General features: G+C 32.6%; 1 protein-coding gene, 1 long non-coding RNA gene and 1 other non-coding gene across 5 annotated transcripts; 2 read left to right on the plus strand and 1 right to left on the minus strand.

Moving 5' to 3' along the window:
• The first annotated feature begins 1457 nt into the window (after positions 1–1457).
• Positions 1458–1893, plus strand: LOC125778293 (uncharacterized). Its single transcript, XR_007422613.1, has 2 exons — positions 1458–1588; positions 1647–1893. It is a non-coding gene; the product is annotated as an uncharacterized LOC125778293 (long non-coding RNA).
• A 1993-nt stretch (positions 1894–3886) lies between these two features.
• On the plus strand, positions 3887–24544 carry LOC105233045 (serine/threonine-protein kinase ATM). 3 transcript variants are annotated; one of them, XM_029553314.2, is made up of 34 exons: positions 3887–4221; positions 4300–4590; positions 4641–4752; positions 4814–4981; positions 5033–5256; positions 5320–5418; positions 5487–5729; positions 5785–5918; positions 6648–7638; positions 7707–7884; positions 7939–8114; positions 11968–12106; positions 12187–12557; positions 12619–12760; positions 12839–12959; positions 13027–13171; positions 13361–13654; positions 14862–15126; positions 15177–15562; positions 15624–15821; positions 16064–16217; positions 16278–16713; positions 16773–16947; positions 17049–17549; positions 17617–17787; positions 17853–17978; positions 18061–18429; positions 18929–19541; positions 19606–19752; positions 23105–23484; positions 23595–23740; positions 23801–23907; positions 23970–24209; positions 24275–24544. In XM_029553314.2, the coding sequence occupies exons 2-34, from the start codon at positions 4387–4389 to the stop codon at positions 24454–24456; spliced, it is 8337 nt and encodes a 2778-aa protein (XP_029409174.2). In that variant the 5' UTR covers positions 3887–4221; positions 4300–4386; the 3' UTR covers positions 24457–24544. The 3 variants fall into 3 exon arrangements, with proteins under 3 accessions (XP_029409174.2, XP_011213290.2, XP_049310758.1); XM_011214988.4 differs by lacking the exon at positions 3887–4221 and having other exon boundaries at positions 4243–4590; XM_049454801.1 differs by lacking the exons at positions 3887–4221; positions 23105–23484; positions 23595–23740; ... (1 more) ...; positions 23970–24209; positions 24275–24544 and adding an exon at positions 20461–21349 and having other exon boundaries at positions 4243–4590.
• Positions 22223–22427, minus strand: LOC125778538 (small nucleolar RNA U3). The gene has a single exon (XR_007422776.1). It is a non-coding gene; the product is annotated as a small nucleolar RNA U3 (small nucleolar RNA).
• Positions 24545–25110: the final 566 nt, after the last annotated feature.

The following is a 25110-nucleotide window of genomic DNA, read 5'->3' on the forward strand; positions in this document are numbered from 1 at the left end:
GTAAATTGTTCGATTCATTATCCTAAATTGTCAATTGTTATTATAAATAACATTTCAGAGTTATTTTACCCTCTTGTTGGTAAAATAAGGTTAAGTTCTGTTTTTAATTAGAAAGTTGCGGTTTGAGTTATTTTTTAAATTTTCGTTATATGGCAACGCCAAATTGAAAATTTATACCATATTCAGACCGACACTTAATCATACGAAAAATGTTGAAAGAAAAAAAAAATCTTAAAAATTTCTCAAGATTTCGCCATTTCATTGAAATGATTTGAAACTGATCCACGCTAAATCTCTCTGTGCGACACTGATTTTGCGCAACCTACTTGTCAGCACTGGAAATCTGATACATTGTCACAGCTGTTTTAGACACTACAAAGGGAAAAAAATGTAAACAAACAATTTTTTTTTAAAGCAGTGAATCTAATTTCACCTGAAAATCGACTTAACAAATGAAAAAATGCATCCATTATTTCTATTATATGGAAAATATTAAAAAAAGACGGCTTTTATTTCAAAATACTATATGATAAATATTAAGCGATATGAATTCTTGAATAACAATAACAGCTATTTTTTTATCTTTTTAACGGGGCATCTCGACAGGATAGAATTTATAGAATACTAACTGTCAAACGTATTGCTATTGCCATATGCCATTGTGGGTATTTGCTACCATGATAGAATCATTGCGCAAAGGAGTAGGGTAGGTAGGTTTGAGCTGATGTAGCGCATGCTTTGAGCTCTTGAAAAATTTATTTTATCGTTTGCAAAATGCCGTCGGGTAGGTAGCTCTAATCTTTTATGTGGAAAATAAAAAAAGGATAAGGATCCGTTTTTTTTACAAATGTATTTCTGGGAAAAATAAGAATTCATATTTTTGGACTACTATATAATAATTGTGGCATAAATTTTATGTACCAATTAAGATATTAAATTTAATATGAGCAATGATATTTTGATTTATGCTTGTATAAGTTTATTAAATGTAAGACTTCGCTCATTCCCTACTCAGTATAATTTTTCTGTAAATTAACAATATTAAACTAAATATTAATTTTTGGGAAAAATGTTATTTTGAAAATGTATTTTATTTTTATAATATAACACAACCGTCTTAACTCGATCGGCATATGTGGATATGGGATATGTTGCCTCTTCGAAGTTTTCATAGAAATGAAAATTTCGCTGTCAAACTGCTGAAGTGACAGCTTCTAGCTTACGATATATGGCAAACTATGTAGTATCCTATATCTAGTAAGCAATGAGCAATGTGGAGTCTCCACAGGCAATGGGCACGGCAATGCAGGTAGTATTCTATAAAGATGCCCCGTAACGGCAGTGAGAACACTGTTGGGTTATGAAATGCTTAACAGCCCTATTCTGAAAAAATCTCTCAACTGAGTTGAGAGGAAAAATTTGAGAGATTTCTTGTGAGGCATATTTTGTGAGGCTATTCTTGCTCAAACCTCATAAGAAAAAAGCTTAAAAAGTCACCACGTGAGGTAAAAAGCTTTTTGCTGTCAAACAGCTGTTTTAATAAAAATAAGCAAACAAAAATTGACACACAAATGGATAATCAGCATATGTAAGTAGTTTTGCAAATTTTAAATACATATATATACAATAATTTCATATATTCCTAGGCATACAAAAACGGAAAGAACAACTCAGGAGTGGCTGCAACATTTCATAATGTTTTGCAAGCAGCATCCTGAGTTGCAACGGGGGAAGCTAACTCCGACAAACCCTCAAGGGCTGCAAATACTTTGGTCGGAGTTAGCAGATAATTTAAATGCCTTAAGAGGTCCACCTCGGTCGGCAGCTAAGTGGAGGGAGGTAAGTTGTTCATAAATCATAAAAAATGAAATAAAAATGTAAAAAAGTAAAAAAAAATGAAATAAAATAAAATGAATTATTTAAACATACATATGTAGATGTCTTTTTATTCATTCTTAGAGGTAGTAAAATGTACGGAGACAGTAAGTAACTTACATATATGTATATAAGTACATATATTTATATATATATATTTATAGCACATAGTTATAACACTCAATTCTCAATTTTTTTAAAAACAAAACAAAACAGACAACTTATGTTTTGTATTATGATGGCTGCATTCACACGTCACAGATATTTGTGATAATAGTGAGCATTTGAGCTTTTGAATTTTCGCCAGAATAAGGTAACCCTCACTATAGTAAGAAACATCACTGTAGTGAGGTTGGTGACTTCTGTGAGGGCATGAGAATAGGGCTGTAAATGTAATCTAATCTTTCAAAATTTTCGGTCTGAACGTGGTATTAGACTTATTACAGCTTTGAATAATTTTAAATTTCTCATGTTAGTGGCACCACTACAGTTGTCCAATGTCGGCGGCAAAATTAATGTGCTGAACACAACGACCGCGACAGACTGCAGCAGCATGGCAGTGAACTGAAAATGGCATTGGGAATCCTTCAATATGAACATTTGTGAGAATGCAGCAACATAACAATGGCCGTCATGTACACAGCTCTCCATTTTTGCACTTCAATGGAATTTTAATATTTTGTTCAAAGTAAAATTTTTATTGCAAAAAATAAGTGAATAGGTAAATTTATTTGTTTTAAATTATCAATTGTTATTACAAATGATATAATAGAGCTATTTTATGCTTTTATTTGTAAAATAACGACAAGTTTGTTAGAGCTGTGAAAAATTTTATATATTATATATTAGGGGCATCACCACTCTACCTCATCTCTGTACCATCAACTCTACTGTCGTTGGCAAATATAAGAATACATTGAAGTTAGGGAGAGCGACAACTGTCGGCCTGCAGTCGTGTAGTCGTGCAGCTGTCAAAATAACTGTGTCCATAAAAACGTGTGTATTTTAATATTTGACAGACATCGTTTGCAGTCTGTCGCGGTCATTGTGTTGAGCACATAAAATAGCAAGAGTAGCAATCCTGCTGCTGTGCAGTCGTGCTGTGGTCTAAATAACTGTCCTCATAATGCAAGGCATACATGCACCAATTATTGTATCAACTTCAACGAATTGAACAACTGATTGCTATGTATATGGGGCAGTTGTATGAGTTGAATCAACTGGTTGGATGAAAATCAAATTTTTTTGATATTTTGTGAAGTTGGTTGTGTTAGTTGGATAGTGTTTGGGTTGGTCGTGCGATTTCAAACGATTTCGCCATTTCATTACGGCTGTCGAAGAGAGCGCGTCATATGTAATAAGTAAAGCAACAACTTCCGAGCTCATGTTTAAGCAACGAAGTAAATATTCAAAATGAAGTTGGCCTCAAAATTGTATTAAAAGTTGTGTCGTGTGTAGCGACAAGGGCAATTTCTACCCCAACTCAATCAACCAACTAGTTGATGTGTGTATGCCTTGCATAAGATCGTGTGTAATTAATGCAAGACATACACATATCAATTAGTTGGTTGATTGAGTTGGGCTAGAAATTGCCCTTGTCGCTAGATACGACACAACTTTTAACACAATTTTATGGCCAACTTCATTTTGAATATTCACTTCCTTGCTTAAACCTGATTTCGGAAGTTGTTGCTTTACTTATTATATATGACAGCCGAAATAAAATGGCGAAACCGTTTGAAATCGCACGACCAACCCAAAAACTATCCAACTAACAAAACCAACTTGACAAAATATCAAAAAAATTTGATGTTCATCCAATCAGTTGGTACAACTCATTCAACTGGCCCATATACGTAGCAATCCTGCTGCTGTGCAGTCGTGCTGTGGTCTAAATAACTGTCCTCATAAGATCGTGTGTAATTAACGTTTGTCAAATGCTGCCTGTCGCTTGTCGTGGCTTTGTGTTCCACGCATAACACGTAGGGCTATTTAAACGCCAATGACGGAAAATTATGCGAATGGAGTGGCCTACGTAACGTAAAGATACGCTAAAACAAATGCGTTGCGCAAGTAAACATAGATCAACTATTATTTACAACCGTCAATTATTTCGCCACATAATTCTAAGATTTTTGTTTGCCCAATAGATTTTGGTATTCTATTATAATTTTGCCTTTTGGCATTTGAATTGCCTCAGTTAAAATCATACATTTAACTCAGTTGTCAGTTGCATACTTCTCCGCTTCTGAATAAACGTACTCGTTCTGATTCAGCATAAGAAAACCCAAAAGTTTACGCCGTTTTGAAAGCTTTCACATATTTCGTTGCGCAAAACATAATCTGGTAACGTTGCTTGTGCTCTGAGAAAGATAAAGCTTTTATTACAGATGTTACTTTCGTTATCCACTTATTTTTAAACAGGCGCGAATTGCTACAAGGAATCTTGGAAATTTAAAAAAACATTATAAATTTGTTGGAGACAATTCGACATAGTTTTGTAAAACAAATATGTCCTCTCAACTGCAGCAAATAGCGGCTTTATGTCCAGAACTACGTTCTGACAAAACAACTACTAGAAACAAAGCAATGGAACGCCTGGAGATAATTTTGGTGAATTCCAAGGATGACCTGATCCAAAGACTCCGTGGTAAACACAAAGAAGACTTTACTCTGAATGAAATATTTTCCAGTGCTATTGATGGTGTTCTAAAGGTTTGTATAGACGTACTCATACAGCTTTAATTTCATAGATTTTTTTTTAGCATGCTTCTAAAGTTGTGGAGTTAACAGACCAAAAAAGCATTCAAGCAATGCTCAACAAAAATCATATTTATCGTTCAGTTATTCATAAAATAATTGATTACAATTTGGAAAGTAAGTTTTTTAAATTTATGTTACAATAATTCTTAAATTAATTGTTTTTTTTTTTTTATAGATGAAAATAACTTTCTATCAAAATCTTTAATTTATCAGGCATTTTGTAGTGGATTTAGCACTACAAGTGCAGTAAAAATTTTTGGTAGCTTGTTCATTCAGATTGTGGAACGTGGAATATATAAATGTCCTTTATATGTTCGGGAATTGAAAGTTGATGAATACAGCAGTAAGTGAATTATCTTATAGACCTTACAAATGTTAATATTCCTTACATCAGATATTCTTTCGAATTTGTTTGAAATAACAATTCCTGGCGATGAGATTCTTCATTTTGAAGTACTCTCCTGCATAGTTAAAACTATCGAATTAGCCGTTCAACATGTACATATACAAGACGAAATTGTAGATTACTTTCCAGAAATAATGCCTTTTGCACGAAAAGCCAATGATGATCGCAAAAAGTCAGATGTTATCAAATTATATTATTTTTTTATTTCACAGGTAATTAAAAATATTTCGATAACATTTTTCGAATTGTTATTTTGTTGTCCTTTTATTCCTCAGTTATCTATAGATTATCATCATACGATTTGCGAGTCCCTACAGGATGTATTACCAGTTTTGTGTGATATGTATAATTTACAATTGAAGCCAGAAGTTAAAGTAAATGATTATAATTATCGCGATCTTTATAATTGTTAATATGTTCACTTATGATATTTGGTTTTTAGGAAAAATTTTGCATATCAGTATACTTATCTGTACATGCCATATACCCAAATATTAATAATGGTAGTTTTAAAACGTTGAAAATTAAAATTAAAGATAGTTGGCCGAAGACTCTGAACAAATTAAAATCTATAGTAGAATTGGAAATAAGAGAAAGAAGGACAACAATTCAAAGGGCAAATCAATGTGGGCGTGAAAAATATATGGAGAACTTCATTGAAATGGCCAGTGATATTGTATATGTGGTATGTTTTATGTATACAAATTTAAGTTTGTTTAACTTTGTTCTTGTATTCGTAGATATTTTGGCATATTAATTCTAATACCGACCATGCGAAGTTGGATGAACCTTTGAAAAAAGTTTCAAAAGTTTCGGACAATTTAGATATTGTGTTGAGGCTTATTCAGAATGACAATACTATTAATGAAACTTGGTACGTATTGCATGTCAAATATATAAAAGTATTCTAATTTTGTTTGTATATACAGTTTATTAAGCCTCTCGTCGGCAGAAATCAAATCAGTAGTTCATGTTTTTTGTTTGTAGAACTAAATGTCTAAGTTGAATTGATTGCAAATATGAAAACATATAATTAAAAAAGGAATTTAAAAGAAATAATTAAAAAGGATTTTAAGAAAAGAAGGATTTTAATTCATTTATATATATTAGTTATTTTAAGTATATTAAATAATGCGATGATACTTTTCACAAATAAGTTAAAATTAGAACAAATAAGCGATCAGGGTTTGTACAATTTTTTTTGAACTTTTCTGACGATGCTCACATCACGTTTTCCTCATATTAGGATGGGAATCAAACTTTGACTACTCTTGCAGTATCTACTAGTATTTTGAGGTATTGCAAATGATCGTAATTCATTAGGTCGCTGTCGCTGAATATATATATATTGTTTGTATAATACATATGTACTTTTAGATTGCTAGATTTAGAATTACGTATGTTTTAAATAGTTAGTACAACCTTCCAATTCGATTCTAACAAGTTATAAAGATATAAAACACAGTTAATTTATTTAGATGTGAATCTGGATGAGATTATAACCAAAAACTTTGTATCTCTCACTTTACTTTCTAAATTTTGTATATTATTCAGTTAGATTATCAAAATATTAAATAAATTACTCACATTTAAATAATTTTAGGTTTGCAATAATGGCTGCCCTCCTTAGTAATCAAAGAAATATTATAAACGTATCAAATTATCAAGAACTGCTTCAATTTATTTCAAACGTGTTAAATATTTCGGCAAATGCGGTGATTTGGCGTAGTATACGACGGAGTCTATTTGCGATCTTAAAATTCGAAGACTATATGTCGTCAATTAACGACAAAATTTACATAAGTTATAGTGAGAGCACGTGGAAAAAAATAACAAATTTCTTAATATCTGAGTCCTCCGAAAATAATGATATTATAACAGAAAAACAAATATTGTTACAAGAATTAATAAAATGCGGAAAACTCTCGTTCGAATCAAGTAACAATCTGATTCAATCTATTATTAGTAATAGTATTTTAAGGCGATCTGAAGCTTTTGAAACCATTCGTCAAATTTTAATACATTCAGATATTTGTGGTATAGATAAAAATTCCAACATTGTTGAAAAAATTGTAATTTGGGCTTATGAAGTAAACGAGAAAATAAATGCTAGAAGTATGCTTCTAAATATTTCTCCCGTCGATATTACCCTTATAAACGATACATGCGCTATTGCGGTCATAAATTTCTTAAATGAGAATCAAATATTTCCAAAAACATTATGCGAAGATGAAATTCAAATGCATTTCACTAATTTAAACATGCTCCAATACAAATACAATATAAAATTTGTGTGCTTGGAGGAACATGGTAAAACCCAAAAATCAAGCCAAAATGCGGCCGATGCAGATGCCGTTTCTTCAAAAGAACTCGGAAATTGCCTATTTCAGAATACTTATGAACTCCTGATGCGTACTCTGAATATAGAAATTTCAAAACAAACGACTTGTGTTAGTATCGTTTCGGATATGACATCACTAAATAAATTGGCAGATCTAATGAAAACATTCCTGCATTATGGAGTATTTACTAACCAAAATTTAGCGCAGTGCCCGCTAATTAAACGCATTGGATTTTATCTTAGTCATATGGAGGTATACTTTCTCACTTATAATGTTCTAAAATACTTATTTTAAAATGTTTACTAATATATCTTCCGCAGTTTCAATTAAAAAGTAATGATCCAAGAAATATAGAGCGAACAGAATTATTAGAAATTTTGCAGTATTTGGAATCATTTATAACAACTTTTACATCCAGTGTGGCACTAACTCAGTATTTGGAAACGCAACCATTGGAGGAGTTGATAAACTTTTTAGGAACAAGTTTATCACATAGCGGTAAATTTTATAAGTTTGGCAATTATTGTCAATAAAAATTCTATAATTTTATAGCTTCCCAACATTTACAAAGTAAGGCCAGGGACTGGGCGGAAATTCGCTTAATATCGCTTCGTATTCTGGCTGAACTATGCGCCAGTAACACTTACCAAAAAGATGCGTTTCATCATATATCACGATATGTTTTCAATATTCGCCATGATTTAGACATTCTTCTTCCACTGATAAAAGTATGTATATATTAAATAATTATATACAATATCGAGCGATTGTTAATTGATGATATTTTGTCTTTGGAAAAGCTTTTAAACGAATTGTAAACGTTGATGAAAATTAGAAACATCACATTTAGTTAAAATATTAACAAAATCAAAAACAATTAAAACAATTTTGACAATCAATATCATTATAATTTAGACATAATTTGTCGCGACACCGATGATGGCGGAAGGCCACGGAGTTGGTTGAAATTGGCAAAATTGGTTGCTTGGCTTTAAGGGGGGACTTTGCCGAAGGAACCATACCTCTAAAACGAATTTTGATGTCCCCCAATTTGGGTCGAACTTTTGGGTAGGGGCAAATTTTGAAAAATCCCACTTTGATCCATTTAGAGTGTTCCAATCGAGTCCAAATGTGTGACCGACCCCCACTAACTTTGGACGGCCGATCCACCCTTGCCAGTGGCACACCCCCTGGAACTCCCCTGGGGGGTTCCCCATACAATCATTTCAAAAAATCACCATTTTTGGCCTTTACATGAAAGAAGCAGCTAAACGGCGATGTTTTTTCTTTATTTTTATCTATTTATTTATAATAATATCTATTAAATCTTAAATTATTGTTTGAAGTCTTTTTTACTTTCAAGTTTGGGCAATTTCGCACGGCTCTCTAATGTCGTCGCCATAACAGCCTCTACATTTTCCGGTATAACCCGTTTGGAAACGCTAGCTAGCAATTGAACATGTCGTTCCGTTCCTTGTATGTGTGATGGAATTTTTGGATCATTAAACGGTGGATCATCTTGATTTAAATATTCTTTCAATGTATCGTACGGAATGCTTCGCGTGAATGGTGGTTCAATCAAATTGATCATTTCCGTATAACTTGTGCAATTAAAGTTTATATCTGTTTTTTTATAAACTCTAAGTTCCATTGGCTCGTCAACATCGGTTCGATAGCGTAGAATTTTCTTGATGGCACAGTCGCGCTTTTATTTCCTATCATCAAACAACATTGATAACAAGATATTTTCCGAATGCGCATAATATGAATTATCTTTAATTACTTGATTGACAATTTTGCGTAAACGAGGTTCTAGAAATCGTGACCAACCAATGAACTTGAAAAATAATGCACTGCCGTACACGACAGAGCTGTAATACTTGATATTGAAGTACATTGGCACATAACATTTAATTATAAATTCAACCAGAATTCTTAAATTTTCATCTGGATTTTCCGTTGTCACATATAATCGCAATAATCTAGCGGCCTTGGTGAGCCACCGAGAATATACAATTTTCCCTGGTTTGATGTTAGCCAGATCCACCGGAACCACGCCGCTAGAAATTGCATAGGCCATGTCGTATAGGTACTTCGAATCGGTGGAAAATTCTTTTTTTTCTGGAGCAGGGGGCATATTTTGCAACTCAATTTTCTGGAAGCCGTCCATCACCTAAAAATATATAATAATAAAATAATTAAAAATGGTTGACAATTATAATAAATGAGTGATAGCAATAACTAACCGGAAGAGTTTCACAAGTTTCGATTTGACGGCACAGTTTTCCGGTTGCCGATCTTGGTCCAGTGCTGGTTGATTTATCCAAAGCTTCAAACAAATGCCGAAACCGAAGTTCGTTGAAGTGTAGAAGGCAAACAAACCAATGCAATGGTCTTTTTAACAGCAATTCGAATCGTCGTATAATTCCACCGTGTGGGCCAGTGTTTGTTGGCTCACCGTCAGTGCATATTCCAATTAATGTATCCAGTGATATATTTTTATCGTTGAAAAAACCATTTAATTTGGTTGTTTTGTATTCAGCGGTTTCATGTTCCAGTCTTACGTAACCAATCAATTCAGAATTGGGTTCTCTGTAAATTGTTGGGTGTTGTTTCTTCTCTTGATTTGCTCTTGATACTTGTCAAGCAATTTATTCAATTTATTGCATACACTTTTTTTCAGCATTATTTCCATACCAAGTTTTTCCCAAATTCCAATCAACTTATCTTTTACTTGAATAGTGAATGATTTATGGGAAAACTTTTTTTGTTCTGTTTTAGCACTTTCGCTTATGTAAAAATAATATCTCAAGATATCCAGATGGGTTGGTAAATTAAGATCAGTCAAATCAGTAGACACACCAAAAACAGTAACATCATGCTTGGGTATATGACTCATTGGGTTTTCGATAGTTGTTGATGTAGTTGCTTCATCTTGCGGTGTGGAGATTCATTGTACACTTTTTGATTTGGAATGGTCACTTCACTTATTATTTTTTTTGAAATACCATAGTGGTTATTGCTTTAGTTCTCCTCACTTTCAGAGGTAATAAGAATGAAATGGTAATTTCAATTCTATTTTAAAATTTGCCCCTACCCAAAAGTTCGACCCAAATTGGGGGACATCAGAATTCGTTTCAGAGGTGTGGTTCCTTCGGCAAAGTTTCTTATTTTGATCCCTAAAATATGATTTTCATAGAGCAATGGGCGATTTTTTTTGCCTCCCCACAAATCGACACGGCCTAATGTACATTATATAAATTACTGGATTATTTTTATTAAAAATTGATCTAATAATAGAAAAAGTATAAAGAAAATATAAGTTTTTTGCTTGAAAATTGATATGGCTATCTAAAGAAGGATTTTAAAACTTTTAACGGAAGTAGGACTAAAATGCAACGTGATTTGTGTGCAAACTGTCGTTGACAGCTGGAAAAACACAATGTATAGAAAAAATAATATGACAAATTAAAGCTGCTTCAGAGCATATGAGCTTTTAGTAGATTCCATTAACTAAAAATTCCATAAAAACCCCATAAGAATCCAAATATATATAAAAGATTATAAGCACATTATTTTATCTAAAATTAAATTCATTATGGAATATAGGTGTTTTTATGCGATGTTTTTACTTTATTAAAAATTAAATGTTAAAGGTTCTAAATGCAATAGCAACTTAGCTCATTCAAAAATTCAATATCCCATTTAAATAACACAGGTCAACTTTTCTATCGGTTGCAATTCACTTTTTCAACATAAAATTTTTTTTGACGAAAAAAAAAACTTTGTAGGAAACAAAAAGATAAAGTATAGAAAGCTACAGTACCCTCAGAAATATAAAAATTTCTCATTTTAACTAAAGCTCTCGCTTGTGCGGACGGAATTCAACATGCCTTGTTCTTTATAAATATATAACTCCATCTCTCTCTCTCTCTCTTCTTGTTTTTGTTATTTTAAGGCCAGAAACATTCAAAATTAATTTCGAGGAATGGTCCCGAGTTTACAGTCCTTTATTAAATAATGTTGATATTTGTTCTAAATTTTAGAGTAGTTTCTTAAATATAAAATTCAATAGGTTTTAATGTCTATAATAAATTATTATATTTGATTTTACATACATTTGATATGAAATATATATTAAGATTATTCTATAACTAAAAAAACGACGTTGGGGGAAGCACAAAAACCCGTTTTTCTAGTGTTACTTAATCAGGAAACTATTTTTTTTACGGACCCAAGCTGTAATTAAACTTGTAACCTTTTCTCCAGGGGTTTTAAGTTTTATAAATTATCAGATATGCAGGTAGAACAAGAAAAAAATATTAGCCGAAACTTATCATTTAAAATTATTTTTTATATACATATGTATATGCAAATATATGAAAACATGTGAATGAACATGTTGCAATAAAGAGTCTTAATCAAATAATTTTTCCATTTACTTTTTCCATAATAAGATCACTTTTATAGGTACATTTGTCTAGTGCTACGTAAAAGCTTAATTATGTGAGCATATACACACATATACATATATAGTACATATAAAATATTAATTATATGTTAACTATTGTCGATTTTTAGATATTTTGTAAGAGGAAAAGGGGCAATGTAGCAGAAAACTTACCTATTGGCGAATGGTTCGTAGATAAATTAAAATTAATTTTTAGATTATATTACATGGATCTTCAAATCATCGAGAGATTAGTTGCCATGCTTCCAGGTACACTAGTATATGAAATATATATATGTATATATATTTTAATAATAAAAACTATTGTCACATATTTTATCGAATTTTAGAGATTTTCGAATATATCTACGCAATCAATGAACTATTGGATAACATGTTCGTGGCATTAACATCATTATTGAAAATAGCATATAAAAAAAATTATCCCGTAAAAATAACAAGCAATTTAATAGACAGTGTTCGCCTGATTTCACGAAATTGTGAAGGGATTTGGATGAAAGATGGTTTCATTTGCATTTGCATATCTTTGATGAAGTTTTTATCTTTCCCGTCGCTTCAAATTCAGTTCTCATTGATTCGCACGATAACCTCATTAATGGATACTGGTTGGCTGAGAAGTTCATCCACAACATTTCATATTAATGAGCACTATAATATGTGTGAACAATTGTTTTCTGCAATAAATTGGAAAAATTTATTAGTACGTGTGATACAATAATGCAGGGATTATTTGATTATTTATTTATAGTTTTATATTATAGGACACCTCAACAGATCTGGTACAAAATCGTAACTCAGTAGTGACGCAACTCTTAGTGGCTCTTTTTGCTTTCAGTTCATATTACCAGAAAAATTCCTTAATTGAATTGGGGAATTTCTATGCCGCAAGGAAATTAACGGAAGGTATGTATGTATATCTATTTGGCTCTACAGATACAGTTAATGCATAATTGTTCTCCATTTCATAATATAAAATTTTAGCGGACTTCTACGAGTTTGGACAGGTCTCTTATTTCTTCGGATGTTCGCAGGCCCAGTTAATAAAACCTTATATGAATGGATTAATCTCATCATGGATATCTAAAGAATGGCCTATTTCAAAGTAAATTATTATTGGTGTATTTATTTTCGATCGATACATATGTACATTCTTATAAAATTTTCCTTAGATTTCCGTATTTCCTTTGTTATTCAAACAAAGATGAATTCATGATGGATAATATTTCAATAATTTCGGCATGTACGCTACTATATATTCCCAATGGAGATTTAAAAAAACTAAATAAATACGCAACTGACGAGGAACTTATAAAGGTATTTGATATAATATGTCTTGTATTAAAAAATATGAGTATATGGAATATATAATTATATCAAATTTAAAGTGATAATAAGTAGAACTTTAAAACTTTGGTATGGTAACCTAACTTTAAAATAACAATTAATGTTGTAAGGAAATAAAAGCATGGGGGTTAATACTTTTATTTATTGATAAATTTCCAGAATGCACTTCCAATTTTAGAGGCATACATGCTGCCGCATAAGGCGTTATGTCCGGAGTCCCAAACCCAAAGCTACAAGAAATATATTAACGTGTTAAATGGAAATATGCACCGATTGGGGTGGAAATTACCACCGTCAAGAATTATTCATTGGAAACCCATATATTTTTGCTGTAGCATTTTAAAAGTTGATAGTCTATCTGCGGCATCCTTTGAGTTTCCAACGTTATATGGCACATCTTCTTGGTATCACTTAAATTACGAATCTCTTAAACAATCTTTAAAATTATATTTGGTAAGTCAAGCTCATAATAAATAAGAATAAACATTAAGAAGAAAGCTCCCGGTTCGTGTACATCGAAACATTAATACTCGCAATTTGCAATTTTTTATTAAAAAACATTGCGTATGAGTTAACATTAATTTTTATAACGAATACTGGATGCTTCTTGATATTATAGATAGAGAAAATCGAAACATTACCGCGACTTAATCAAAACCGTTAATGAAAAATATATGAAATGATGAAACTACATAATTTCATTACATCTGTTGCCATTTCTTTTGTTCGCTTAACGGTTGATCCGCAAACTAGTCAGTACTACGTAAAAAGAGTCGAGGTAAATATAGAGTAAGTTTAGATACGAGTGTTCATGAGGGAGGTTGCTTCGTCTACAAAATGACGTTAAAAACCAGTATATATATTATAGCTAATGTATCTTACAAACCACTGTGTCAACCAAACTTTCTTGGACCAAATCCCACCCTAACTCCTCAGATAGTGCGAAAACGGATAAAATTAGGTGATGATCATGCTCATTCCCTATATAACAATTATATTTAAACTACTTAAAGAGCTATAACTCACTAAATAAATATGTGAGAAGCATTAAATTTCACATGCAGCATAGTACGGAGGGCCTTCATAGGAATCGGTGTAAAAATAAAACGATGGGCGCGGCATTTTAACGAAATCTAGTGAATAATACTATCTATCTGATCTTCGATTGTGATGCCAAAAACTAATACCCCATATAGTTAATATAGGAGATTTTAATTTCCCTTGACTTTTTACCGCATATATTGGTCAATATGTATGATATTTTAATTTAATTGAACATATAATATTGGATATACTGTAGTTAATGCCAAAAATTTGTGAAATCGGTTCACAAATTAGTCCAGTTTCCATATGTTATTTTAGTAGACTTATGCCGAATATGTCGATCTTTCGCTATATTGTGTCACAAGTGCACATTATATTCTTAAAATTGTGTAGGCACATCGATCCTCTGGTTAATGCTATCCTCATATATGTATATCAAATATGATTGAAATCCAGTCATAATCAAGCACCCGAAAGTATTTCTTCGGCTTAAATCCTTGCATATTGCGGGAGTATATAACATTCGGTTACACCAGAACTTATGCCTTCCTTACTTTTAAACTCTCAAGTTATATACATATGTATGCACATTTTGACTAATTTCTTTTTCTTGTAGATTGATGAAGACGAAACAAAAACGTTGTTTTCTCCACTTTGTAGTCATCCCCTTCAGTTTTTAAAGGTTCTTGGTGCTCTTAAAGCAGATGTATTCGCTTGTATATTTTCTAATGAGAGAAGTTCCTGCTTTTATAAATATTGCACAGCAGTTGATATGATTATTGATTCGATTCCAACACATATTACTTCGACAAGAGAGAAAAATATTGCTGAGTATTTTTTTCGTGATACGATTTTATTTTTATCTCAATGTTTTCAAACAGGTAAAAGGAAAATTTTATATTTTTATAACAGACTAAATTGTTTATTGCAGTTCAATACCCCGAGTTACAAATGATGGGACTTCTTTTTTTGCAATGCCTTTTCCAAAAGTCTTTTATATCAATTGGTGGAGGTAAAGAAGTGATTAGTAATCACTTGAATGTGATAACAAAATGCTTGGTAGCCATCGCTGAAAATGATTCCTTTGAAAAATCAAAATTATCTTTGAAATTATTACATCATTTAATTACCGATTTTGGCGAGAATACTATGATTTTCACTCAACTACCGGCTTCAGAGAATTTTATGGAACTATGTGAAATCCAAAGCAAAAAATCTGCATCTCCCAACAATATTAGAGATTTGCTGGATATTTTGGAATCCTCAATTTTAATCCAAAAATGCAGTAACGACACTTTAGGAACATTAAGAAAATATGCAAGTTTTGAAACTTTTTTATTTGTAGTATTTCTTAAATGATTATGTTAAATTTTTTTAGATAACCAAATTTAAAGATAATATATGCACAAATGATCATACCTTTTGTGATTTGATCCGTCGATTATTGGAAGTGGTCTGTAACGCTCACAATATATATTTACGCCTGGAGGCAGCGAAATGTCTTGGGGAAATTGGCTCCCTTGAAATAGCAAATACTTCTTTTTATTTTGAAAAGAATTCATCCTTTTATGACAACGTAAGTATACACAGAAAAAATGATTTTGTCGGTAGACTCGTATGCTTAATAGAATAACGCTTAGATTTTAGGATTACAATACAGCTATTGACCTTGAAATTTTAATGAAAGACAGAATTTATATAAATAATTCAGATATTTAGTCAAGTGGCAGGTCTTTAACTTCATTCTTGCAATTGATCTTATTTTAAGTATATTAAAAATAATTAACGTGTGTGTTAAATATCTTATATTCCTTTTAGATCACAAGTTCAGTGGACGGCAACGAACTCTTTTCGATAAACCTTGCAAAAGTATTGGACAAAATATTGATGCAGTTCAATACAATTACCTACGAAGCATTGTTTAGAGTATCAACTGAGTTAATTGATTCGAAATGCGCAAAATCTATTATAGGTACGTAACTGTTGAAACTTTCCATTTCAAGGTTGATAATTCAAATAATTTTGAAACCAGAACTGTACCCGTATTTGGCAATTTTTCAAAGCGATAAGAAGGCAAATCAAGATTGGGATCCAAGTTTTGTCATCGAACCTGTGGATTGGTTATGTATTTTAAATTCGACAGAGACACTAGAGTATGAGACATGGATCTGTGTGTTTGTTAGTAAAGTGCTTAAAAGCTGCGGTTGGACAGCACTCTGTAACTTGGCTTCACGAGATATGTATGTGGCGAATGAAATACTTTTGCCTTTTATTACGCTTTTAATGTCCAATAAAGGGCGACATATAGATAGTATTATGTCAATGCTCACTCATTATTTCAAAACGTTGAATATGGTTCTTGTAAAGGGCGAAAGTGATCAGATTGGAGCTCAAGAGATTTATAAAGACAAGCGAATAATACAAATATTTCTAAAAATATGTGAATGCATTCGTTTAAATAATGAGTGGTAAATTATTTTAAAGATTTTTATAACATTTTTTTTTTAAACGGGTCTTCCAATTTCAGTTCTGTGCCAATGAATTTGCTGTTTGTTGCTAAAGCTAGTAACCACTGCCAGGCGTTCTTTATGACAATTATGTATACTGAATTATGGGCATTGTCAGAGAGTGCATCTAATGAGAAACAGTCCAAAGTAGAAGAGTATTTAAAAAATCCATCATTTCAGGAAGTAGCAATAAAGGTGATATTCATTAATAATATTACGTAGTGAAAATATAAGTCGAATAATATGTAAAATATATATTTAATTGATGAACTATAATATAAATTGTTTATTTCTAGGCTTATAAATCCATTGGTTGTTACGATGCCATATCTGGGTTTCTTTCGCCTTTAAATTCTCGTTTGGAATTTCTTAATTTAAACAACGACTGGTCCGAAATGATACTTCAAAACTCATTTAAGAATACATCGTCTAATACACTTTGTACTACAGCATTAAAACGAAACGGTATTTTATGTCTCGATGATCTGGGCAATAAAGACACTGCTAATTCAGTCGACTATGAAGTATGTTGGAGATTATGTCAATGGGATACCCCCGTAGAAGGGCATTTGAAAGTAAATATGGAAAATGATCCCGAATCGGAATTTAAGAAGCATCACTTCAATGCTTTAAAATGTCTATATAATCGTGAACAGCACAATTGTTTAGCGGCCATCGCAAACGCCCGACAATGCGTAATTTACAATTTGATGGGAATAAGCACCGAATGTCTCCAAAGTGTTTACAAATATCTAACATGGTTGCACATACTTCAGCAGACTGAGGATTTTTGTCAAGTAATTTCATTTCATTAATTAAAAGTGTGGTGATCAAATTTGCTGACAATATAACTATAAATTATAGGTCCAGTTTATTTCTGATGTAGATATTAAATCGATATTTTCAAAGTGGCAATTGCAAAATAATTTAAAATACGGAAACTTTTATTGCAAAGAACTTATACTGTCGCACCAGATAACTCTGTTTAACACAGCTGGAGTCCGTGGGCAAAGAAGGATACTTGATTTTTTCAAAGTAAGTATAATCATATGGGAACACGGATTTATACATCTTTATTTTATACACTTGTTTTAATATAGTATAGCCCGATCGAAACTGGTTTGCTAAATATCATTAAAGAATGCCAAAAATCGGGTGAAATTAATTTGGCGAAACGTAATATATTAGCCCTTAGAGAGGCAGATATCACAAACGAATACGTTAAGGTAGATATTTCAACAAAATAACGACATTAAAAAACACTGACAGCAAATAATCAATATTTCTAAATTAAATTAATTATTGCAGATTAATTTATTACTTGAAGATGCAGAAATTTCTTTTCGATGCGGAAGTATAGAAATAACTGAATCATTGTTAAAGCACATATTAACGCACAAAGAACTGGGCGCTTGCCCACAACAAGCACGTGCTCTGCGAATGTACGGAGAATTTCTCTTGGAGACTAATTCGCAAAGTTTTGAATACGTTCTAGAGAAAATGTTTAATAGATCTATGCTTTACCTGGAGAAGATATTAAAATCTCAAAAACACAGTGATAATGAGGAATTAAGTTTTTTATATTTAGGACATCTAAAATCAGCTGAATTTGAAAAGGAAAACCAAAAAGAAGCATACGAATTAATAGCGAAATATGCCGATCGTGAATATGTTCAAGTATGACTTTGTCCACACGAGGACTCTTTTGTCGCCCAAAACGTTTTTTTTTTTTTAAATTGGCAAGGGGACATCGAGGCAATACGAAGAGACTGTGGCGCTCGTGTTGTTGTTGTGGTGGCGGAAAACGTTTCTAAAGTAATTTCGAGGCAGGGTGACGAGTTGGTAGTCCGTGCCCCGATAAAAATTCGGATCCGTTGGAGTGGACAACAACGGCACTTGATTTCATATGAATATTTATATCCTCGCAATTTTTCAAATATGTGTAATATATTAGAAATATTTGAAAAAGGGAAGGAAATAAGGGCAAAGATTAGCTGATCAAAAATATTTTTGTCTACGCCTACGAAAAATTGTCCAACAGTCAAAATTGACAACGCAAAAAGAGAGTTTTCCGATAATGAGCGACAAAAGAGTTCGAGTGGAAACCCAGTCAATGTAAATGTATATGTCTGCCTCAGTTCCACTGATTTCACAATTACAATTAATTTGTTTGTAGTCGAATGCGTACATCAATTCTGATGAATTTAAACTGAAATGTCAAATCATTCAACAAAACAGACAAACAGCGGATTCAATTGGTCGACAACACAGAGATCGTGATATTAACCATGGTGTAATCATAATGAAAAAGTATGCAAATTTGGATGAAACGGAGATAAAATTTATTGAGGAGAAACGCACAAATAACTTGTGTATTGCTGTTAAGAATTATATGAAATTTTGTCAAATTGATTCTGGATTTTCTGATGCTGCAATATACAGGATAATAGCATTGTGGTTTGCCAATAAGCAAGATGAAGCATTATATAAAGAAATAAAGGATAATGTGAACATAATTCCTTCCTATAAGTTTATTTGCGCTTTGAATCAGATTACTGCTAGATTAAATACGAAACAAGTGGATTTTATTACAATCATTAAAGAAATATTAGTTAACTGCGTACAAGATCATCCACATCACACACTTTATCAGTTGTATCCGTTAATTTTTGATGATACAGGCGGAAAATCAAGCAATAGTCGTTCGACTATTGCTGCCGAAATAATTACAAAGGGGCGAAACTCGTCAAATGCACAATCTGCAAAACAGTTGGCAATGATATTTCCTGGTGCGTAAGATGTTAAAACCGTTACACCCAGTAAATTATAAATAATTAATTGATTTTGTTTCAGCTTTAATTAAGTTCGCAGATGCTGATTGTGGAAAGAGTTCTACTATGGAGTTATGTGACAAATTAAAAAGAATGAAATGCTTAGACGCTGTTCATTGCCCGACAATTGAACTTCCAGTATTACCTAATAAGGCTTACACAATAATAAGTAAGTATAATTATTCCAAAGTAACTTTTTTACTTTTTTTGTTAACCTAGCGGTTGTGTCACCTAAATTTGATCGAGTTAGATATAGGGTTATATATACATCAATAATCAGGATGATGAGCCGAGCTCAAACCCGAAAGGACTGTTTGTCTGTCCGTTCAAGAAAACCTATCAAGTGCAATAACTAAGCACTTAATTAAGCTATAGAACTGTAATGTGGTAAAAAGAATTTTAATAGCAAGAGGCACCTGTGGGCTAAAAATTTGGAAAAAGTGGGCGATGCCAAGCCTTCTAATAGGTTTAACGTACATATCGTTCAGCTGTTCGAAACGCTAATTCGCATAAGATAAATCCTATAACAACCTTATAACGGTTAAAACTGGTAAAAGTTCGATAAAATAATAACTAAATACGCCAGAGACATAAAATTTTACTCCTCTAATGTCTTTAGGGGTATACCGCCTCATGACGAACAAAATAAAAATTCAAATAAAAGAACGGTTCAAGGCACTGGGTACCGAATATTTGGACCCTAGTACCTAGAGTTGACTTTTTACCGTAGATATCGTTCGATGTATGAGATATACGAGTATAATTGAAATTCAGCGATAACTCTTCAATGAGAATATGTGGAAAATGGGTTGAATCGGGTCAATACTTCCCTTAACTCACATATGTATATTCAATACAACTATTTCCTAACTTTCAGGTGACGTTATTCAGCACATATCGGCCAACATGTGAGTTATCTAAAAGAAAATAAGTTTTACAGTTTATCTTTGTGCTTAAAATGGATTAAATTGGCCGAAAATTTGATCTAGCACCCATATAACTAATATCAGAATTTTCGAGCATCTGGCTGACTTTACTCCATATGATTGGTTATGGTGCGTACCTTAATGCTACTTAGGGAACATTTTATTAGTATTTGGAAATTAATAGTACGTAGTATTGGCAAAAATAAGTACAATCGGGTCGATATTACAGCCAGCTCATATAAGGATTTTCATTTTTCTAATAAACCTTATGTCAAATATGTTTTTTTATACATAGATATTTTTTTCTGAACCATCAACATCTCAAGAATATTGTGTTAAAGTTTTAGGTCATTCGGAGAAAAACTAACGAAGTTACAGCAGGTTGAATAACGGTACCTCTAACTTAGGTTGCGTGCCTTCCAGCTACCTGCGCTGAGTGTACAAAACTTTGAATCGATTTTCCCAAATATGTCATTTTTAAAGTCGGTGACCAGCCTACAGAAAAAACTACCGCATCGATCGTTTTGAAATTTTGTACAAATATTCTACATTTATATAGCTCTCGAATGACGTTTTTCCAAAAATTTTAATTATTATGTCGTTTGCACATTTGTCTGTATGTTTGCGAAAGCAAATGTTCTACAAAAGCATATTTCTATACTTAAACAAAATTATTAGAACCATCGTATGTTTCTTACATGCATAACCAAACCATACTTAAGTCAGCGCAACCTAAGCGTCAATGGTGGTGTTGGTGGTAAGCGCTTGGAAAGTCAAGATGCTAACACAGGTTCGAATCTCGACAGAATAAATTTTTAATTTTTTTGCTTATATACATAATATTGCTGTGATAAATTTAATTTCTATTAGTAAGAAAAATATTTATTTGTAGGCATACATCTTCTATCCTATCTTGTGTATCTGCACATGCTCATATGAGTGTATGTATACGCATGTGCGCATTCAGAAATTGAAATCATATTTTCATCACTTATCAATATACTTATTACATGTGCGCGCATTGACTTGCATTTTCATACATTCATATATATGTACATATATTTGCATACATTGCCGAACAAATAATGCACAAGCATACAAACATACATATGCGTACACATATGAATATGTCACCAACAAAAAATTGATCTTCACAAGTCAATATGGCAGCCAAATTGGCGAAGAACAAGTGTAGTAAATTTTACAACAAAAACGATTTCATCCATGAACGCAGGCGCAAATTCCACAAGCGATCTCGCTTCATTTATAAAAACAGAGGCCGTAACATCTCCCCGAGCATGCCTTTGCCAACAAGTCGTCTTTTCGCGACGATGGCAAAAGCTAAGCATGTTTGTAGGCGAAGCTGCTACAGCGGCAAGGGGTGACAATCGGCGGCCATTACTTTACTTATGCCATAGAAATTCTATTGCTACGAATATGGAAATGACAACGAAATAATGCAAATATGCATATTTCTAAAGGTCATTAATTTTTTTTGAAGAAATGAAAGGAATAAATGATACTGAGAAGTATAGTCTTAACTTTTCAACGGCCAACGCAGAGTATTTCAACCAAAAGTCACACAAAATAGTTGAGAATTTGCAGAAATGAAAGACAAACGAAAGAAAAATAATGCGCAAGCATACATAAGCGTACTGTACTTATTGACTGCATTATTTTTGTGTAAAACCTTGGAATTTGTTCATTAAAATCACCACTCAGAAGTCGTTTTATCCTTTGTAAGTGAGCGATTTACGAAGAAACATCATTTCTAATATGCCACAAGACAAAATTAGAAATGAAGTTCATATAAACCTCACGATGTCAGATAAAACGATATACCTCGTCATCGCGGGTCGATTTCCAAAAAATGTAAATGAAGACTAACTACAGAAATGATTCTGTAAAGTATGGCCTTAATTTTTCAACGGCCAACTCAGAGTATTTCAACCAAAAGTTACACAAAATGAGAATTCGCAGAAATGAAAGACAAACGAAAGAAAAAGAAGTATAACCTCAATAATGCAAAAGCATACAAACATACATATGCGCACACATGTGAATATGTCACCAACCAAAAATCGAAACATGGTTCTACAAGAACAACAACAGCATCAGTATGGCAACATTGTGTTGTTGGTAGAAAAGCCGAGCTGTGCCGAAAGAAACGATCGCCGATTGTCACCGCTTCCCTTGCTACTCGAACATCTTTCCAGACAAGGTTGCGCAACCTGAATCTATCGCAACCTCTTCCGAACTCGTATAAGAAGTATAACTTCAAAAACTCGACGTCAATTGAAAGATAAACTAATAAAATAAAGAAAGCATTTTGATTTTTTGGTCTCAGATGATCCGGTGATGCTGTAGGCTGGTCACCGCACAAAAACTTCTTTTCGAGGTGCCTTTAGAGATCAACGATAAATCCGTTATTCCTCGCTATTTTTCGAGTATCCTTCAATTGTTATAATAAATAAAATAAACCTACAGCAAAATTTTTCCAAAAAAATTCATGAAAAAAGGTCTTTTTTCGACGAAACAAACCTTAATGCTATCATGTATCAAATCCGTCTTATGGTATTTTCATATATATTTTAGGTATCGTACGGTGGGAAGAAAGCGTGTCACTAGTAGGAGGGATAAACGCTCCAAAAAAACTCAACTGTTTATGTTCTGATGGAAAATCACGGCCTCAACTTTTAAAAGGTCGAGATGATTTACGTCAAGATGCTGTAATGCAGCAATATTTTTCCCTAATGAACACACTATTGTCCCACGATCCGAAAACGAGTAAACGGAAAATTAATATTCGCACTTATAAAGTTGTACCGCTCTCAAGGAGAAGTGGAATATTAGAGTGGTGTGAAAGTACTGTACCGATCGGTGTGTATTTGGGTAGTGGAAGCGACAAGGCTGGCGCACATCGGAAATATCGGCCTGCTGATATCACACCCTATAAGTGCCGTCAAATATCTATGGTAAGAGTTTTTTCAGTAATGTACAAGTTACATAAGTTTACATAAATAATTTCTCCTTTTTTGTAACTGATTAATATTTTAATATTTATGCCTTCTTTATTTGTGTTCAGCAACATCTTAAATCCGACATACAAAAGCGACTGTCAATTTACGAGCAAATATGCGCACAAATAAAGCCCGTTTTCCATTATTTTCTGATGGAAAAATTTGTAGTTCCAGGAATTTGGTTTGAACGACGCCTAGCTTACACCAACAGGTAACTTATTGTTGATAATAAAATTATAAATGTACTCATTTTTATATATTTTAAATATAGTGTGGCTGTGAATTCTATGGTTGGCTTTGTTGTGGGTCTAGGCGATCGACATACTCAGAATATACTGATTGATGAGAAATCTGCTGAAGTAATTCATATCGATTTCGGTATTGAAAATTGCGAGCAATAACTTAGAAAATTTGTTAAACATGTATTTAATTGGTTGCAGGAATTGCTTTTGAGCAAGGAAAAATAATGCCAACCCCAGAAACCGTACCATTTCGTCTAACCAGAGATATGATTGCGCCAATGGGCATTTGTGAAACAGGTGGGGTATTTAAGAAAGCATGCCAATCAACATTGGAAGTTTTGCGAAAAAATCATTCCGTAATAATTACAATTCTTGAAGTTTTACTATATGATCCGCTATATATTTGGAATGTAGTGCCAACACCCGCTGGATCTAAAGGTACAATTTTATGAGTGTTGAGTTTTATTTCCACTTAAATGGTTGAATAAACCTTTTTTTTATAGATGATGAGAAAAATTTAACTGCACAACGTGCTCTTTTATGTGTACAGCATAAGTTGGAAGGAAGGTTAAGTAGCATCACAGGTACCGTCAATACTGATATTCAAGTGCAAAGGTTAATAAATGATGCTATTTCCAAACAAAATCTTTGTCGTCTATACCCTGGATGGGATCCATATTTATAGATACAATCACATGTATTTTATTTCATCATTATTATTATTGTTTACTTACACATTTTTTAATAAAAAAAAGTAGAATTGTTGACTGGCAGGAAGATGAGGTTATTATTCATCAGGATTGCAAATAATGTATTAAAAAATAATTGAATTATCATTTGAATTAATTTCTATATTCGTGCGATTTGAGAGAGATGGCTTAACTTGATTGCTATTTCAATGTTCAAAGAACATGCCGTGGAAAGCTACTGTCCTTGTAGGTATTTTTCAGTATATGTATGCGATCCATTTGAACCGTAAACAACAATAATTTTTATACTCTTGCAGATTGTTGCTACCGAGTATAAAAGTTTTGTTCACCTAACAGTTGTTTGTATCAGCTAAAACTAATCGAGATAGATATAGATACATATACATATGTACAGTATAAACGAGTTGAAATCCGGATGACTTTCTGTCTGTGCAAGCTAACTTGAGAAAGAATTAAGATATCTTGATGAAACTTGGAATGCTTGTTCTTGCCAAAAAAGTAAGGACGACAGCTCCAGCTAAATTTACACAACGAAAATATTGTAATGACTCCTACCGACAGTGTGGAAATGGATGAAATCGGAAGATAATCCCTACTTACACCCTATAAAACGCTAAACTACTGAGAGC

The sequence above is a fragment of the Bactrocera dorsalis genome, chromosome 4, assembly GCF_023373825.1.
Source record: "Bactrocera dorsalis isolate Fly_Bdor chromosome 4, ASM2337382v1, whole genome shotgun sequence".
Classification (NCBI taxonomy): domain Eukaryota; kingdom Metazoa; phylum Arthropoda; class Insecta; order Diptera; family Tephritidae; genus Bactrocera; species Bactrocera dorsalis.

Excerpts from the sequence above, each read along its gene's own strand:
- LOC105233045 (XM_029553314.2), top strand. The coding sequence starts at position 4,387 with ATGTCCTCTCAACTGCAGCAAATAGCGGCTTTATGTCCAGAACTACGT. Across the intron at positions 13,172-13,360 it reads CTGACGAGGAACTTATAAAG|AATGCACTTCCAATTTTAGA; the intron begins GTATTTGATATA and ends ATAAATTTCCAG. Across the intron at positions 18,430-18,928 it reads CCGATCGTGAATATGTTCAA|TCGAATGCGTACATCAATTC; the intron begins GTATGACTTTGT and ends ATTTGTTTGTAG.